The sequence below is a fragment of the Myotis daubentonii genome, chromosome 5 (assembly GCF_963259705.1).
Source record: "Myotis daubentonii chromosome 5, mMyoDau2.1, whole genome shotgun sequence".
NCBI classification, from domain to species: domain Eukaryota; kingdom Metazoa; phylum Chordata; class Mammalia; order Chiroptera; family Vespertilionidae; genus Myotis; species Myotis daubentonii.
The window spans coordinates 52,678,363-52,695,443 of record NC_081844.1 but is presented as its reverse complement, the minus strand read 5'-3'; the positions used below and the strand labels follow the sequence as shown (position 1 = coordinate 52,695,443).

The 17,081-nt window shown below is 42.3% G+C and overlaps 1 protein-coding gene across 3 annotated transcripts in view; it reads left to right on the top strand.

The window, feature by feature from the left end:
- The first annotated feature begins 14,675 nt into the window (after positions 1-14,675).
- The window catches only part of LOC132235447 (uncharacterized), an 85,062-nt gene continuing 82,656 nt past the window's right edge, over positions 14,676-17,081 (top strand). For 2 of the 3 annotated variants that reach the window (XM_059697785.1, XM_059697784.1), the window contains exon 1: positions 14,676-14,895. In XM_059697785.1, the coding sequence (XP_059553768.1) occupies positions 14,682-14,895 (214 nt within the window). In that variant the 5' untranslated portion in view covers positions 14,676-14,681. Of the gene's footprint in view, positions 14,896-16,489; positions 16,651-17,081 lie in introns of those variants that run through there. The other variant, XM_059697786.1, reaches the window with a different exon arrangement.

Below are 17,081 nucleotides of genomic sequence, written 5' to 3'. Positions count from 1 at the left end.
TTCTATCAGGTTCCCAGATTTTACACACAGGTTTAAGCTCCTCCTTTTGGCCCAGCTCAACCTTTCTCCTCTGCAGCCAATTCATCCGCAAAGGCTAGTGAATCATTAGCCATTGCTAAGAGGAGGGAGGGACACCCGGGAGGTTGCATGATGCAACCTCTTCCAGTATTTGGCAGAGAGCAAACACCGAGAGCTGGCCTCCAGCAGAACAAACCCAGCCAGCTGACCTCCATCAGAACAACCCAGCCCAACCTTAAGATGGAGCCCATATCCCAACTCACTGAAAGCTCTTTCTGAGCCCATGGATTAGGACACATAATTATTTTTAACCTGTGGCTATGGCAGGAGGAGACTTTGCTTTCTACCAGGTCCCAATGTGTTAGTATTCCCCGAAACAAGTGACACTGGAAATATATTCCTCCCTGCTCTGTGTTGGCCATTTTCTTTCTTTTTAATTGAGATGTAATTGACATATCCTATCTAATAATAGCCAAACATGGTAATTGACCTACCTTCGTTACACCTCCCATTGGCTAATTAACAAGATATGCAAATTAACCGCCAACACAGATGGTGGCTAATTTGCATAGGGCAGGGAGGGACAGCATGAGCCACCAGCTCGAGCTGCAATCCAGGCTCCCGTGGGCAACACCAGGAGCCGCCTGCCTACGGCTCGGGACCCCATCTGCTTGCCTGCTGCCCGGGATCGGATCGGTCCCAGGCCACTGGCAGGCCCCAGAAGCCGCCAGATATGGCAGTAACTCTATCAGTAAGCACTCTGAAAGTCAGTGGCGTAAATGCACCAATTAAAAGACAGATTATGAGGGTGAATCAAAAACAAAACTCACTTTAAATAAAAAGACACATATAGATTAAAAGTAAATGAATTAAGCTGCAGCCTGTTTTGCTCAGTGGATAGAGCATTAGACCATGGACTGAAGGGTCCCAGGTTCGATTCCAGTCAAGGGCATGTGCCTCAGTTGCTGGCTTGATCCCCAGTCCCTATCAGAGCATGTGCAGGAGGCAACCTATCAATATGTCTCTCCCTTTCCCTTCACTCTCTCTAAAATTCAATGGAATAATATCCTTGGGTGAAGATGAACAAAAACAAAGTAAATGGATTAAGTAACATTAAAGAGATTATAAGAAAAATATATTCCAAATTTTGTTAGTTGTATATGGTTATGTTTAAATTATTAACACCTAAGAAATTGGGTGAAGGGTACATATAATATGCTGTAGTATTTTATAGGTTTCTTTTACATGTATGAGATTATTTCAAATTAAAATATTAAAAATTAAAAATTAATAAAATATTAATTGAAATGTATCTGCGTTACATGAAAAATCTCCTAATTGCTTCTAGCATAATCTATTAAATTGTGCTAAAATTTACAAGGGTTCAATTAAAAAACTATCTTAATTCTAAATGATATAATAGAAAATATGTAATAGTGCAGTTATAAGCACTTATCTGAAAATAAAAATTTAAAGAAGTGAATTTAAAGAAGGGATTAGCCAAAGAAAATATATGCCCAACCCATAGACACAGACAACAGTATGGTGATGGCCAGAGAGAAGTGGGGGGCAAGAGCTGAGTAGAGGGGGCAAAAGGGGGGAAATAGGGACATCCTATATAATAATAATAAAAGGCTAATATGCAAATTGACTGAATGGCAGAATGGTCAGTTGCTATGATGCACACTGGCCAGGGGCAGACGCTCAATGCAGGAGCTGCCCCCTGGTGGTCAGTGCACTTCCATATGGAGAGTGCCACTCAGCCAGAAGCTGGCTCATTGCTGGCCAGCTCAGAGGTGGTGGCAGGAGTCTCTCCCACCTCCGTGGCAGCACTAAGAATGTCCAACTAATGGTTTAGGCCCAATCCCTTGGGGGCCTAAGCCTTTAGTCGGAAATCCCCCGAGGGCTCCCTGGCTGCCAGAAGGATGTCTGACTGCAAGCTTAGGCCTGATCCCCCGGGGAATGGGCCTAAGTCAACAGGTGGACATCCGCCAAGGGGTCCTGGGCTGCAAATGGGCACAGGCCGGGCTGAGGGACACCCCCCCCCCAAGTGCACAAATTTTTTTGCACCGGGCCTCTAGTATCATTATATTAATTTCAGGTGTAAGACATCACGATTGGGTATATTGCAAAATCATCACCACAATAAGCCTAGTCAGCATCCATCACCACACGTAGTTACACAATTTTTTTTCTTGTGATGAGATCTTTTATGATTTATTCTCTTAGCAACTTTCAAAAATAACAGTGTAGTATTATTAAGTATAGTTACCACATTGTCCATTACATACTCAGTAAATAATTAATTAGGACAACAAGGTGAATATATCGCCCTAACTGGTTTGGCTCAATGAATAGAGCGTCGGCCTGTGGACTGAAAGGTCCCAGGTTCAATTCTGGCCAAGGGCATGTACACACCAGTAGGAGGTGTGTAGGAGGCTGCTGATCGATGTTTCTGTCTAACTGATGTTTCTAACTCTCTATCCCTCTCCCTTTCTCTCTATAAAAAAATCAATAACATATATTTAAAACAAAAAAACAAACAAAGTGAATATATCAAACCCAGATTTGTGGCCTTTTCTCTCTTCTTTAATAGTTCCTCCCTCTGACTTATCAGTTATTGCCAATCACCTCATCAGATCATCAGTCAATTAAAGTCACAGTCTTCCTCATTCTCCTTACCCATTTATCTAATCAGTTGTTAAAGCTTGTTGTTAGAACTATCTTCACACTACCACTTTTATTTTATTCCTCCTATTTCCACTGCCAACATGCTAAAGGAAGCTCCCTTATTTCTTGTCCAGACTGCTTGTCTACACTGCCTGCTGACTGATCTCCCCCTCCACTCCAGTCACTTCCTGCTCCAAACCATTCACTGTGCTGACAGATTAATCTTCCTATAATGTAGCTCTGATGATGACATTTGCCTGATCAAAAGCCTTCAATGACTCCCTATCTCCCACCATAATGAATGTAGACATAATTGTCCCTTCCTACCTTTGCTGTGTTTTCGCTCATGGAATCACATAACATTCCCTTAATGTGCACTATAGAGTACTCTCAGACTGTGTGTCTCTTTTTATATGTACCGCCTTCTGCCTGGGTTGCCTTCATACATACTCTTGCATCTCCATCAAAATTCTATACAACCTGAATGTCCTATTTCATGATTCCTACTTCCTCCAAAACAACACCTAAAACTTTGAGGCCACAGTTCAGCCTTTTTCATAGCATTTATAGAAACCTTGTATTGCTATATGTGTGGTATGCATCTCATTAGATGCTAAACTTATTTTTATGGCTACTGCACCTAGCATAAGAATATTTAACACTCAGTAATGATTTGTTGATATGGAATTGAATTGGGCTGGAAATAAGTCTTTAGAGTTTACACTTCTAATATCTAATATCCAAATGCAAAATTAAATGACTTTGGCAAGGATAATATGTAAAGATAAATAGATAACCAATCAGAAAGTAGCTATTGATAAGGTGGTTGTATAAAAATTACTAATAAGAAATTAATAACCATCTACAATAATAAAAGGGTAATATGCTAACTAGACTGAAAGTTCTTCTGGACGTCCTTCCTTCCGGACAAAGCCGCAGCAGGTAGGGGCTGAGGCAGAGGCAGCAGAGGCCCGCAGCCGCAGTGGCAGCGGGCAGGGGCTGGGGCCAAGGCCTTGGCACGAATTTCATGCATCGGGTCTCTGGTTTTCAATATAATAGCCATCACACTTATAATTTCAACCACACACATACAACTAGATAAAATATCTCTAAGGAAAAATTTAATAAGCAATAAGCAATAGACAGAATCAATATCATTAAAAATTCCAAACAATATTTTAGGGTTATAAAATAAGAATTAGAAAAATGAAAAGCATGCTCTATTTCTAAATAAAAGGAATCAATAAAAATATCAGTGATTTCAATAATTTGGAACTGTATTAATGTTCCAATAAACCTATAAAAGAGTTTTCTTCTTTTTTTCATCTTATTTTCTTCCTTTTTTAAAGAATTAGATTAGCTGTTTCTAAAACTCAAATAAAAAAAGAGAAAATCATCTTGGAAAATCCTAAACAAGAAGAAGAATGAGGACAAGAATATCTGTCAAATATGAAAGCATATTATAAATCCATAATATTTTAAACAATATGATACTGATCCATAGGAGCTGGATAAATATTATCAAGATATTGATAATAAATATTATCAATATTATCAAGAAATATTATCAAACATCTAAATATATTTTGTTGTTGAGTATGATAAAGCTGGTATTGCATATCAGTTAAGAAAAAATATTAAATATGTGGCATAAGTATGGTATTAGAACAACAGGGAAGTTATCTAGGGGAAAAATTAAGTGGTATACATATCAACTTCCTATGCCAAAATAAATTACATATTGAACACATTGAAATATAAAAGAGGAATCCACAAAAATACTAGAAAAAAATAGGAAACCATTGAAAATTTGAGTATGGAAGGTCTATCTAAATATGACACAAACTCCCAGGAAAGACTAATGTATTTTAACTACATTAAAATAAACTTCTTCTCAGCCCCCCAAAAAAACCACTATATACAAAATCAAAGATAACATACTAAAAGAAATCAGAATACATATACACACATTAGCATATACATTGAATATCATTTCAGGATGACACTCAGAGTCTACCAGTGTTTGCCTCCGTGGAGAGGGGAGGAGCAGGAGAATAGAGGATAAGGTGGGGAAAAGGCTTCATTTCTCGGTATATTTAAAATTTTGACTATATGTTCATATTACCTACATATCCCCAAAATAATTAAAATATGTAATGATTTATTTGCTGTGATAATTATTTCATGATTAATTTTTATTTGAATATAAAAGGTGGCTAAGGAATTGCTTTTCAAGGAAAGTATAACTCAATTGAAGAGACTATGCGTAAGTAGTTGTTTAGAGCTATGGAGTTTGAATCCTATCTGTACAACTTACTGTGCCATTTAGTACAAGTTACTTAACTTCTCTGAGTTTCAGTATCTGCATTAATAAAACAGAAAAAAATATTTACAGTAACACTTCATAGAGTATTATGTCGCCAGGATTCAAGGAAATAATGTGTTGAGTACATTGCCTGATTCACAGAAAGTGTTAAATAAATGTTTATAAGGCTTATGAATTACCAAATGTTTTAAATTGTCAATTGGAATTTGTAGAAATAAGTATTTTATTTCATAGAACTGTAGAGTAACCATTATTGCCATGTCTGGCTCATGGGGACTGAGCATTGTTGTTCCAGCTACAAAAAGTTGTCTCTAATCAGTGATCTGTTGCTACTAACTGCAGGCTGCTGTTATAATGCTCCACAGAGAAGAAAGCATCTGGCTGTCTAACTTAAGTGGAGACTCCACCTAAATTAATTCCACCAATCAAAGGTGAAATGATTATAGAACTAGACTGCACGCCTTGTGAGAAGGTGTAATTCCAATCAGAGTTCAAGCACAGTGTGCCAAACAGAGCATGCTGTCTGTCATTGTGGTTCTTCTTGCTGAAGACCATAAAACGTTGATTTGTTAAGATATCAATTCATAACTTTGTGTTAAGTCTTACATAGAGAGAATACGTAACCTCATATGCACAAGGCTGATAAACACTTAAAGAAATTGGGAATTCCATCTTATTCCATTTTAGTATGCCTGGCTTTTTGCTGATTTATGTTAGAATCTGAGATGTGGTATCATAACTTTAAAGAAAAGATTTGCTTTTTACCACAATCTCAAATTGTAAATCAGAACTCTATTAGGTAAGATGTTCTCTGAGAGAAAATGGCCAACAGTGATTTAGTGACCTACATTGGCCCTGCATTTAGTCACTAGGTTTACATTTTAACTACCTGTTCTCTTAAGTGTTTGGGCCAGTTTTTCCCTCTGATAAATTATAAATGGTTAACAAATTCCAGGAAAGAACAATATTTCTTACATCAAATTTCCTCTACTTCCAGGTTTGTTTTCCGAGAAAAGAGCACAGGTAGTATGTAAGCCAAAATAATCATGTAATTTAATTCAGAGATCAATGAGCTTATTTATTGAAATAATAATTTCCCAAATTATCTACCAGCCATTTGTGTTCTGATTTGAAAATATAACATCTACTGCTAACAGTCTTCATGTACATTAAATAACTCACTCTACAAGTTCCTTGTCTGTTTTGTTCATTTAGGCTCCAAAGGTATTTGCCGAATTCAAATTTGATTTGGCAGAGTTACTTTAAGTTCTTGACCTGGGGGAAATGATGTAAGCCTGAAGGAATAACAGAAAGCATCACCAATTTTGAGCATCTTCTTAATGCTCGCTGTCATACTGTAGTTTAGTTGTTGCTATTTTGCATGTTCTCTCATTTAATCCTCAGAACAAGCCTAGAGAGATATATAATTATCTGCATCGTATAAATGAAGAGGGTCTTTGAGAGGTTACAGTGATATATGCAAGATCACTGTTCCAGAACAGGGATTCTGATCCATAGGCCCAATGCCCGTACTCTCAACCACGCTTCTAAATATAATCACAAAACACTTCTTGATCTAAGGTAACATATAGATACAAGATATTATTATGAAAGCAATTCATGGATGGAAGGAGTTCCCAGCAGAGATTATGGATTTTAAAATATGATGTGTTTATACATACCTGCATATGAGATTATATGAGCATATATTTGCATCTCTCTAAGTCTGTCTAATATAACTTTCTAGCTTCCTCTCTGGGTTAGAAACAAGGTGGTTGGATGGTCTTTTACAGCCTTTCTCAAACCTGGATTTCAATTGTTTTTTAATATTTGTATTTTCAGTCCAATTATAGGCAGAAGCAGTTTTTCAATGCTTGACTACATGGTTCAAGTTCACTAAAACTTGATGAACTGAATTCTCTCAGTACTTTAAAGAAAGATAAATCCATCAGGAGGTCCCAGGAAGCTCGACTCAATGCTGACAATGATATGTCCATTTTTCTAATAAGTAAACCATTTATAGACCTAAGTTAAATGTATACTGGTAACCTGACTCCTCAGAATTGGATTTCCTCAAAATAGGCAGGAAGAAAATGATTTGTGGACAGGTTGAAAATCAGTCCAACCTAATAGAGAGAAAAAAAATAGTGACTAAGGGAAACAAAGTTATCTGTTAGCATATTTGTTTATAAAAACGGCCCAAGGAAAGTGAAAATGAAAATTTTTTTGAGTCTATGAGCAATGTGCTTTTAGTTTCACTGTGTAAATCAAAGACAGAAAACCAACAGGGGCTATGTAACCTGGACTTCTTACGGGGCAGTGGGGCGGGGGTGGGCGGCGAGGCAGCCACCTGGGTTTTGAGCTTCTTAACTTTATAAAGCTCCATCAGATGTACCACTTGGGGGCATTGGGCCATGGGGCAGGGGTGCTTTGGGTGAGATTTAGAAAGTCAGGCAAGCCAGTGGCCAGAGAAAGAAGGATTGTCCCAATCAGAATTACATCCAGAGACAAAAATGGCCAAGAATCAGCCATTTTTAATGCTGGCCAGAGATCAAGGAATGCTCTGAGGCTGCCCTGGATGGAGACAAATTGGAATGGAAAAGTTAGATTTAAGTGTTTGCTGTGCCAATTAGTCTGTTACTGAGTTCTTGGTTTGTTTGTTTGTTTGTTTGTTTCTAGCTTCACATAAGTTACAATTTGAGACCCTTACCCTTTGAAACAATTTTCATCACTAGATGTGATCAGTGGAATAATTACGAGTGTGGTAAAAACAAAAAAAAGTGGCCAAGTTACATTCCTCTGTTTGATGAAGAATCTCGTGATTTTCTCAAATAAAGTATCTTTGAAGGGAAAAATTATATAATATTCCCAAAGAAAGAGGGGAGGTTGGAAGAACAGAAAATGTTATAAGGTCAATAAAAAGACAGCTTAATGCCCACATTTACTTTAAGTTTCCATCTTGAATGAAGGCAAATGAAATACGACCTGTCTCTTGGGTTAGTTTACTATCTAACTGTGAATGCACTTACAGTTCTTTCCATTCAAAATTAAACGCATAAAAAAAGACTACGCTGTGTATAAAGGTCAACTTGTCATTGACATTTGGAAGGACCTTGCTTCTTCCGTGAAAGGTGGCTTATGTTAGTTACCCTTCTTGCAATGGGGGTTGCTGTGTGTGCTTTACTCTGAGTGGTGGGGAGCAGTGACCTCCTCTTGGTAAACAAAGGTGCGATTTGTAAAAGCCCAAATATTTACTGAATGTTTTGCAAGGAAGAGCAGAGTGTCAACCATATTCTTAGCTGATAACTGTTGTGCCAGTAGTTCCTGAGAAATGGCCTTCCGCAGGACTAACCAGGACATGCTCATCTACAAAGAAACAAAATACGTCAAAATTCGGAACACAGCCCTGACCAGTTTGGCTCAGTGGATAGAGTGTCGGCCTGCGGACTGAAGGGTCCCGGGTTCGATTCCGGTCAAGGGCATGTACCTTGGTTGAAGGCACATCTCCAATAGGAGGTGTGCAAGAGGCAGCTGATCGATGTTTCTCTCTCATCGATGTTTCTAACTGTCTATCCTTCTCCCTTCCTCTCTGTAAAAAAAAAAAAAAAAAAAAAAATTCAGAACACAGTGTTTTCATTTTTTACAAACAACACCGAGGAAATTCTATGTACCCACATCCAGGAAACCACTTGCTTAGTCGCACAGCCCTCTTTTCAGAAAACTACCTGGTAATCTTATATCAATACTTCTTGTGGATCTCATCCAATGTGCTTTGTTAGGTTAGTTTCCCCATTATCACTTCATGGATAGTTAATATTGCAGCATCTCATTGTGGGATGGAAGGCTCCTTTTCCACACCCCTTCTTCATATCTACTTGAAATGAACTGCCTATAGCTCCTATAGGATTATCCTAGGAAAATTCCTGAAATAACGCTTAATCAAATATGCACTCCCAAATTGGTTAAAGGCTAGTTACAAAATGTGGGGTTAGTTACAAAGCTCATGGATGGCTCACTATTGCCACCTGCAGGCCTCCTGGAGGGTGGGCAGTTTGAAGCCAATATGTACATATATTTTTATGTGGGGCTGTCAGAGATTTGACAAATCCAGATAAGAGACAGAGTGAAAATAGAGGAACCCTGTGAAAGCTAGCCCGCAATCACCACAAAGCCCATCTGAACACTGTCCTACGATGGTGCCCTGATAATGTCATTCTCCTCATCGAAACCTGCAAGGACTCCCAGTCTCTTATCCTATTAAGTACAAACTTCTCAGCCTTGTATTTAAGGTTCTCCACAAAAAAATATGATGCTCAATATAACTTATTAGCCAGATCTTCTAAATGAGGTCTCAAAATCCCGTAAAATGTTAAGGTATTATTATAATCAGCAAAAATAAATTAATTCAAATAATTTTATGTAAGCCCCATGAAGGCAAGGCTTTTTATCTGCTGGTATCTGCAGCACTTAACACAGTGAACTCAACAAACATTTGCTGAGTGAATAAAGTATGTTTTCATAAACCATTAATAAATAGTAAATATGGCTAAAGCACTAAAATATTAAAATGCCATTTGAGGCCAAGCACATGACCATTAAGGACTTACAAGATCAGTCGAGAAAAGAAAAGACCAAGTACACCAGCCTCGAAAGCATCTGTCTCCGAGCAAAAGCTGTTCACAGATGTAACAAGGTCATCAGGTACCACAGGGCAGGGCAGTTGTGAAACTGGGACAAACCACAGTGATTCTCCTGTGGCTCCATTTGAGTGGCATCAGGAGCGGAGAGAGACAGTCACTGTGGCTTTTTGACGGAAGGGGACCCCACATGTATTTAATGTTTGAAAAACAAAAGCAAAACTATATAACACTTTAAAACAAATCCAAGTTTCAATGATGTCCACACAATGGGCTGGACAAGTCCCAGGATGCCACAGCACTAGGAGGAATTTCCAAGAGCTACTGGTCACTGCTTCTGATCCCCTGTCTGGAGCATAAGGAGACAAGGCCACAAACAGGCCTCTGAGCTACTCACACTTGCCTGGAACAAGTGCGGCCAAACAAACCATACAACCTTAACAAAGTTAAATGAAATACCGGGAGGAGGGGAGATGGACATAGTGTTGTGTTTCGGAGCTCTGCCAGGATTTGCACTAATTTAAGGAAAATGTTTAGAACACACAGGACCAGGGAGAGAGTGTAGGGTAAAGAAAGCCCAGTGACCTTTACCTGCCCCTCTCCTTAGGTTTGTCTGTCCTGGTCTCACGCTTTAGCCCAGCTCACTCACCTATGTCCCATGCCAGCACCAATAAGAGGGGGCATGGCTTACATTTGGGAAGTTCCCACAGGGAGTTGGGATTCAGGATCTTGGGTTCCTCACCCCATGCCTCAACTACAACTTGCAATTAAACCTCAGACTGCCACACCTCTGTGTGTTGTAAGAAAACATACCACGGACTCCCAGCTTTGCCCCAGTGCCCTACCCTACTGGGGCGCATGGTGGTACCTTCTTTCTCCTTTCAGGAATCCCTACTGACTTCCTGCTCTCCCAAGAACAGGATCTGAGAACCTCACATGTAGTGAAGCATGAAATATTAATCTGGCCTAAGGTGTTACGTCTACCAAGATTGAAATTTAAATCTGAGATAAAACTAGAAACCAAAGATATGAGCTTCTACAGGTAAAATTAGAGGAAATAGTCTGTGGGCAGAGAATTACAGACTCAACTAACACAATTAGGTGACTAAGAGTAGTTGTGTGAAGCAATTTCATGATGTAAGAACAGTATCCTATTTCAAGTACTTAGACTTTTCTTCTGCATGACTGTTTCTTAAAAATACTCCTTAGATTTTTGTTTTGTTTAAAAATGCAGATTCCTTGGCCCCTTTGCCGATCTACTGAATCAGAGTACCCGGGGATGGACCCCAGGGGTCTGCATTTTATGAGCCAGCGTCCCCAGGTGCTTACTATACTATGTGCAGGAGAGTAGGGGACCCACTGCCTCACACTGCAGAGAGTACTCACTCACTCCTGCTTTACATAAGGAGGCTGATTTCGAGTCGGCAATTTCAAAGATCATTCAATTCCTCTGTTATATTTTACACTGAAGGCACACTGAAATTATTTCTTGTTCCAAAAAGAATTTTTTAAAACCAAGCTGTATCAGTTTCTCCTCTTTAAGTTAAAAAATACATGTTTGGTAATCAACTTACTGACATCTGTTGCTTTAAGAGTATTGTTTCAAGGCTGCAAAAAGAATGACAAACAGACTGGCCTCAAGCCCCATGCCTTAACACATTGCAGAAGTCCTTGCACATAGAAGGTGTACAAGAAATAGTTTGGAAACATTCAAGCACTTTATAGAAATAGACTAGAAAAGACCAGTCTGTTTAGGAAAGGGTTAAATTGGGAGGAAGAGCCAAGGGAGGAAAGGGTCAAAGATAATAACTCTGAGGAACAGAAAAGTTGACAATTAACATAAGTAGGAAAATAAGAAGGAGGAACGGATTTAGGGGAGACAGAAAACGAGTCCGTTTTCTAACATTTTAAGCTTGAGCAGTAGTGAAACCTCTAATACAGCGATTCTCAACCTGTGGGTCGTGACCCTTTTACAGGTGTCACCTAAGACCATTGGAAAACACACATATAATTACATATTGTTTTTGTGATTAATCACTATGCTTTAATTATGTTTAATTTGTAACAATGAAATTGGGGGTCACCACAACATGAGGAACTGTATCAAAGGGTCGCGGCATTAGGAAGGTTGAGAACCACTGCTCTAATAGGTCATGGTATTGGAATGCTGAAGACAGGGCTTTGAGAATGAGAACCAATGTTGAGTCAATGGGGGACAATGATGGTTTCCAAGAAGAAAACAAGGTGTGAAAATAAGAAGGGCCTGAGGACAGAACTCGGACCTGAGTTTAAATCTAACAGAATAGACAGAGAATGAAAGAATGTCTCTGCCCCTGCCTCATGCCCTAATCCTACAGACATGCCAAAGACTTCAGATCTCCAGAATGAAACCCTGGGGACTTGAGCTCACCTGTGTATCTGGGCCTTGGAATGCGTTCAAATTAAACAGTAATGAACAATATTCCATGGAGAGTCCCTTTGCTGTTGGGCATGTCTGATAATCTACAAGGAGCAGTGGAGTAGTCATTTTACTTATTTCATGTTCTATGGAGCCAGAAGCAGGTGGATTGTCTAGTAGTAAATAGAATTTGTTCATTATTCTGTGAAGTAAACCTCCTAGTTGGGCTGGATTTCCTGAGAAGCGTGGAGGACTCTGTTGGATTGAATAGTAAATGGGTTTAATATCACATACGTCGTTGTTGATGGCTGTGATTACATAGCACTTACTGGAGCTAGTGACCAGAATATAAACAACTAGAAGTGTGTTTTATTTAAGGCCCTATCAAGGGAGCCAGACTCTCCCTGATATGTAATGTAATAGCGACACCTGCTGGTGAAGTTGTTTCATTCTTAGACAACAACAGGCACAGGGTGTGGATACTCATCTATGCAAACTGCCTCACAGATTCTTGTAGGTAAAATATCCGCCAACCCACTCCTGTTGCATGTGTATAATTGACTGTCTGAATGTTAGACTCCTCTGCCTTTGTGCAGAGGGATGGCAGTGTAGGAGTAAATCATCAGCCAGTCTCAATCACCAGCATTCAAAGTGGATCAGGTGAGAACCCTGAACTCAGAATTTGAGTGTCTCATGCCTGAGAGAGACTTGGCCTGGTGGAGCTGTGGATTCTGGGAGTGTTTGGGTGTACTTCCCACTGGATCTTAGGATGTGACAGCAATAAGTCAAAGATGGCCCCGTATGTTGGTTTCTGGGTTGTTGATTTCTTCACAACAGCCTGGGACCCAGGAACTCAAAAGCCTGCAGGCACCAGCATCTAATTCTCATATTTAAAACACACTCAACTGTTTTAAACACGGCACAAATTTTAGCTATTGAGAACCGGCCTGCTTTGCATACTTTGAGAAGCTACATCCAATATTTGCTGGTCAGATGTTGGATAACGTTGTAGCGATTCAAGACCCCACTCTGCGGCTGACCTTGGGAGCTCCCTGATCCAGAGACTCCCAGAGGGATGGCTGAGTGGCCTCACCTAGACAGGTGAGTCCCCTCTCCCATCCCATCATTCCGCTGGGGTGTTCCCTTACCTTTCCATTGTTCTGGGGGGTCGCCCTGGGCAGCCACAGCGTCTGGGTGGTCCCAGGCTGTGTGGGACTCCTCCGTCCTGCTCCTGCATGCACACTTGTCAAAGCGTTGCCCAAATAAAGCTTGCTGTGAGCCCCTCCCTCCTTATGATCATATGTTTTTCCACGACCAGCCCCAGAATCGCTGGAACTCACTACATTGAGCAAGATAGGGAGAAAGAAATGAACTTCGTAAACTGAAATAAATCAAGTTGTTAATGTGGTCATGGCCATACACATCCTCGGTGCCTCTTCCTTGTGCTCTTGTTCCCCGTCAGACAGCGACATTGTTTCCAAAGTAGGAGCAAAGAGGGTTTGGTGGTACTGGTGCCCCTGGTTATGCCTTCCCAAAGCATCCTGGGGGCCTGGCCACAAAAGGGATGAAGCTCACATGTGAAGGCCCTCTAAATATGCTACGCCCAACTCAGGGAGGAGTTGTCCAGCTGGTGGCAAAACGGCTGGACCTCAGTGTGGCTCTGAGTTCAGTCACCAGCCCCCTTATGGCCAGTGGAGTGCAGGAATGGTGGAGTTACTTGGAAAGCCCCTCACACCCAGTGCTAAGCCTGAGGAAGGACACGAGGGACTGGGCCTAAAGCCCAGGGGCTCAGTATGTGAAGGTGATGAAAGCTTCACATACTTTGTGTCAATTCCTTTTCCTTCTGTATGACTCACATCTCCTCTCCCACGGTAGTTAAGGATCAAACTGGCTGCTAGTGTCTTGCCTGCACCAATTTCTAGCTCCATTAGTACCCTCTCTGTGCCTAAGTTTCCTTGCCCATAAGATGGAGGTCACAGTTATTTTTTTTTTCTAACTGGGGCAGTGTGCGGTGAGAGCAGAGAGTGTGGAGACGGAAGCCAGACTGCCTGGGTTTCAATTCCAGCTTTATAACTTCTAGCTGTGTGACCCTGGGAAAGGGACTGACTTCGCTGAGTCTTGAGTTTTCCTCAGTTGTACACTGGGGATACTTGTATCATCCATCTCGTTGGGTCGTTCTATTTAATGTGTTAATAAATATTAAACATTTTAAAGCATGAACTCAAAAGCCTGCAACGTAAATAAAATAAGTAAAGCTCTTAGGTTAGCGTCTTGTAAATCGTTTCTTCACCGGCCTGGCTGTAGAAGGAGAGCTGGCGTTGGTATAATTCTCTAGCTCCTTGGAAGAGAAGTCAGGGGCCCCCATATCTTTATCTTGTTGGGTTGTCTTCCTTCTCACACTCAGAATTTGAAAGGGAATAAGGCGTGAGGACCCTTTGACGGGAACGGAGGAGAGGAGCTGAACCGGCAACCCTTCCCTTCTGTTTCTTAGTGATGATGGTCGCAGTCACTGGAGCTGGAGCCCGAGCCCTGGGTTGGCAGGACCAGGGCCCCGAGGCCCGGGCTTCAGGCGCGGGTGGGGCGTGGCCAGGAGGGGGCGCGCGGGGCGCGGTTACTCCACGGAGCGCGCGCCATGAGCTGTGTCGGGCCGCTGCGCCCGCTGCGGGCGACTGTCCGGCTCGGGCTCGGGCTCGGGCTCGGGCTCACGCGGGCGGCCGCCTGGGGCGCCGGGCCCCGGGCACTGGGCACGCGGGCGGAGGCCGGCGCGGGTGAGCAGCCGGGGTCGCGGGGCTGCGCCGTGCGTCTCGGCTGCGCCTCCGCCTTCTGGGGAGACACGGCGGCATCAGGTAACGCGGCTGCGATCTGCGCCGCCGCTCACTCCACTGAGCCCCTCTCTGCCCGCTTCCCCGGGAGGAAAGGTTGGAAGGGAGGCGCGAGGCTTAGGGCAGCCCTGGAGGGACGCCAGGCGTGGGGGACTAGCTCCCGGAGCCAGGGCACTGGGAACTCTGGAAGGTTTCGAGCCCCGCGACGGGGCTTTTCTGCGCCACGCGTCCCAGCCTGGCGGCGACCTTTCTCCTCCACCGAAGTCCCGTGGGCCAGGTGCCAGCGCTGGCTCCGCCTCTGCCTCTCCCCGGAGAAGCGCCCGCCTTCCTCTCTGTCCGGGCCCTGGGACCGTCAGCCACTCCCTCCGCTCCATCCCAAGTAACGAGTCAGCTCAGAGCCAAATCCGTCTTTTCCTCCACCTGGCGCCTGCCTTCCCTTGGGAACGCTTCACTTTCCTGGGCTGCAAAATCGTTCAGCGGACTTTGGCGGCAGAGTGACTCCTTGGCTGTTGGTGGTTGTGATTTTTTTTAAAAAAATTAAATCTGTACTGTTCAGATTATTACAGTTGTTCCTCTCCCCCCCCCCCACTCCCCCCCCCCCCCCATAGCTGCCCTGGTGGTTGTGATTTGAGGGGAGCAGTTGGGACTGTTAAAACGGGCATTAAACCTAAATGGTTTAAGACTCTCTTGTGCCTTTGGCCCCCTAGAAATGCGTTAGAATGTTTAAATCTTAAAATGAAAATTTAATTTAAAACTAAGACCTCCTTTTGGGCACCTTGATAAAGAAATCAGGTGGCCCTAGCTGGATAGAGCATCTACCTGCTGACCGAAGAGTCCTGGGTTCGGGTTCGATTCCTGTCAAGGGCACACTTACCTTGGTTGCAGACTCCCCCAGGTCTGGGCCCTGGTCAGGCCTCATGCAGGAGTCAACCAATCGATGTGTTTCTCTCACATCGATGTTTCTCTCCGTCTTTCTGTCTCTCTTCCACTCTCCCTAACAATCAATGGAAAAATATCCTCAGGTGAAGATAAAAAAAAAAAAATCAGGTGAAGGAAAGAGGGTGGGGAATCAGATCCCCATTATTCAAGCCCTGATTATACATAGTGCCAGTAACATATGGGAATGGGGCCTGGGAGAATTTATTGATCACTTTTTTATATGGAAGCCATCTAGTGAAATACTGCCCAGAGAATCCCCTTTGAGGAGATGTAAACATTTCTTTGTATTGCAGTGTGTTTTGACACCTGGGCTGGCTGTGGTTGCAGTGTCTGCCTCTTTCATTTGATTTGAAGGGTATTGTGTCTGTTCCACTGTCATTGTGCCCCCAAATTCTAATATTGATGCTTATTCCTTTTTGTTTAAAATCTTAATAGAGGCCTCCTTCTGCATCACAGTTACGAAGGGCAAGTTGACATCATAATATGTGATTGAAGAAGAGCCTGCTCTGGGATTCAAGAACCATGACTAACTTCTGAAGGCTTGTGTTCAGTGTGGGTTCTGGGCCCATTTCTGCTGCTAACTGGCTAATGATATGTGATCTTGGTGTTCAATTTATTTAATATCTTGGAACTTTGTTTTTCTTTTTTTCTTCTTTTTTTTGTTGTGTTAATCCTCACCCAAGGATATTTTTCCATTGATTTTTAGACAGTGGAAGGAAGGGAGAAGAAAGAAACATTGATGTGAGTGAGACATACCAACTGGTTGGGGCCAGACATCCCCAATTGGGGCCGGCTTTCCGCACCCCCCTGGTTGGGGCTGGGGATTGAACCTGCAACCAGGTACATGCCCTTGATCGGGAATCGAGCCCGTGACCCTTCTGTGCACGGGTCAGTGCTCTAACTACTGAGCAATACCGGCCAGGCCAGACCCTTGTCTTTCTTATTTCAGAGAAGCTGGGACTAATCACCTCCACCTATTTAGCCAATGACTCCTAAAGTGAGGGGTCAATCTTGGCCCTCCTATTCCTTGACCTATCAGTAGTAGTATTAACTAAATTGATCACTGTCTCCTTAAAATGCTTTCTTCTTGAAGTCTCGTGAAGTTTTCCTCCTTCTTTCCTGCCCCTTCCTTCTCAGTCTCCTTGACTAGTTCCTCTTCTTCTTAAAAACTGAAGTTTGGAGTGTCCCAGGCATAGGTGCTCTTCTCTATAATATTTAAAATCACTACCTTGGAAGACTACATTTATGCCTCCAACATGGACTTTTCCTGC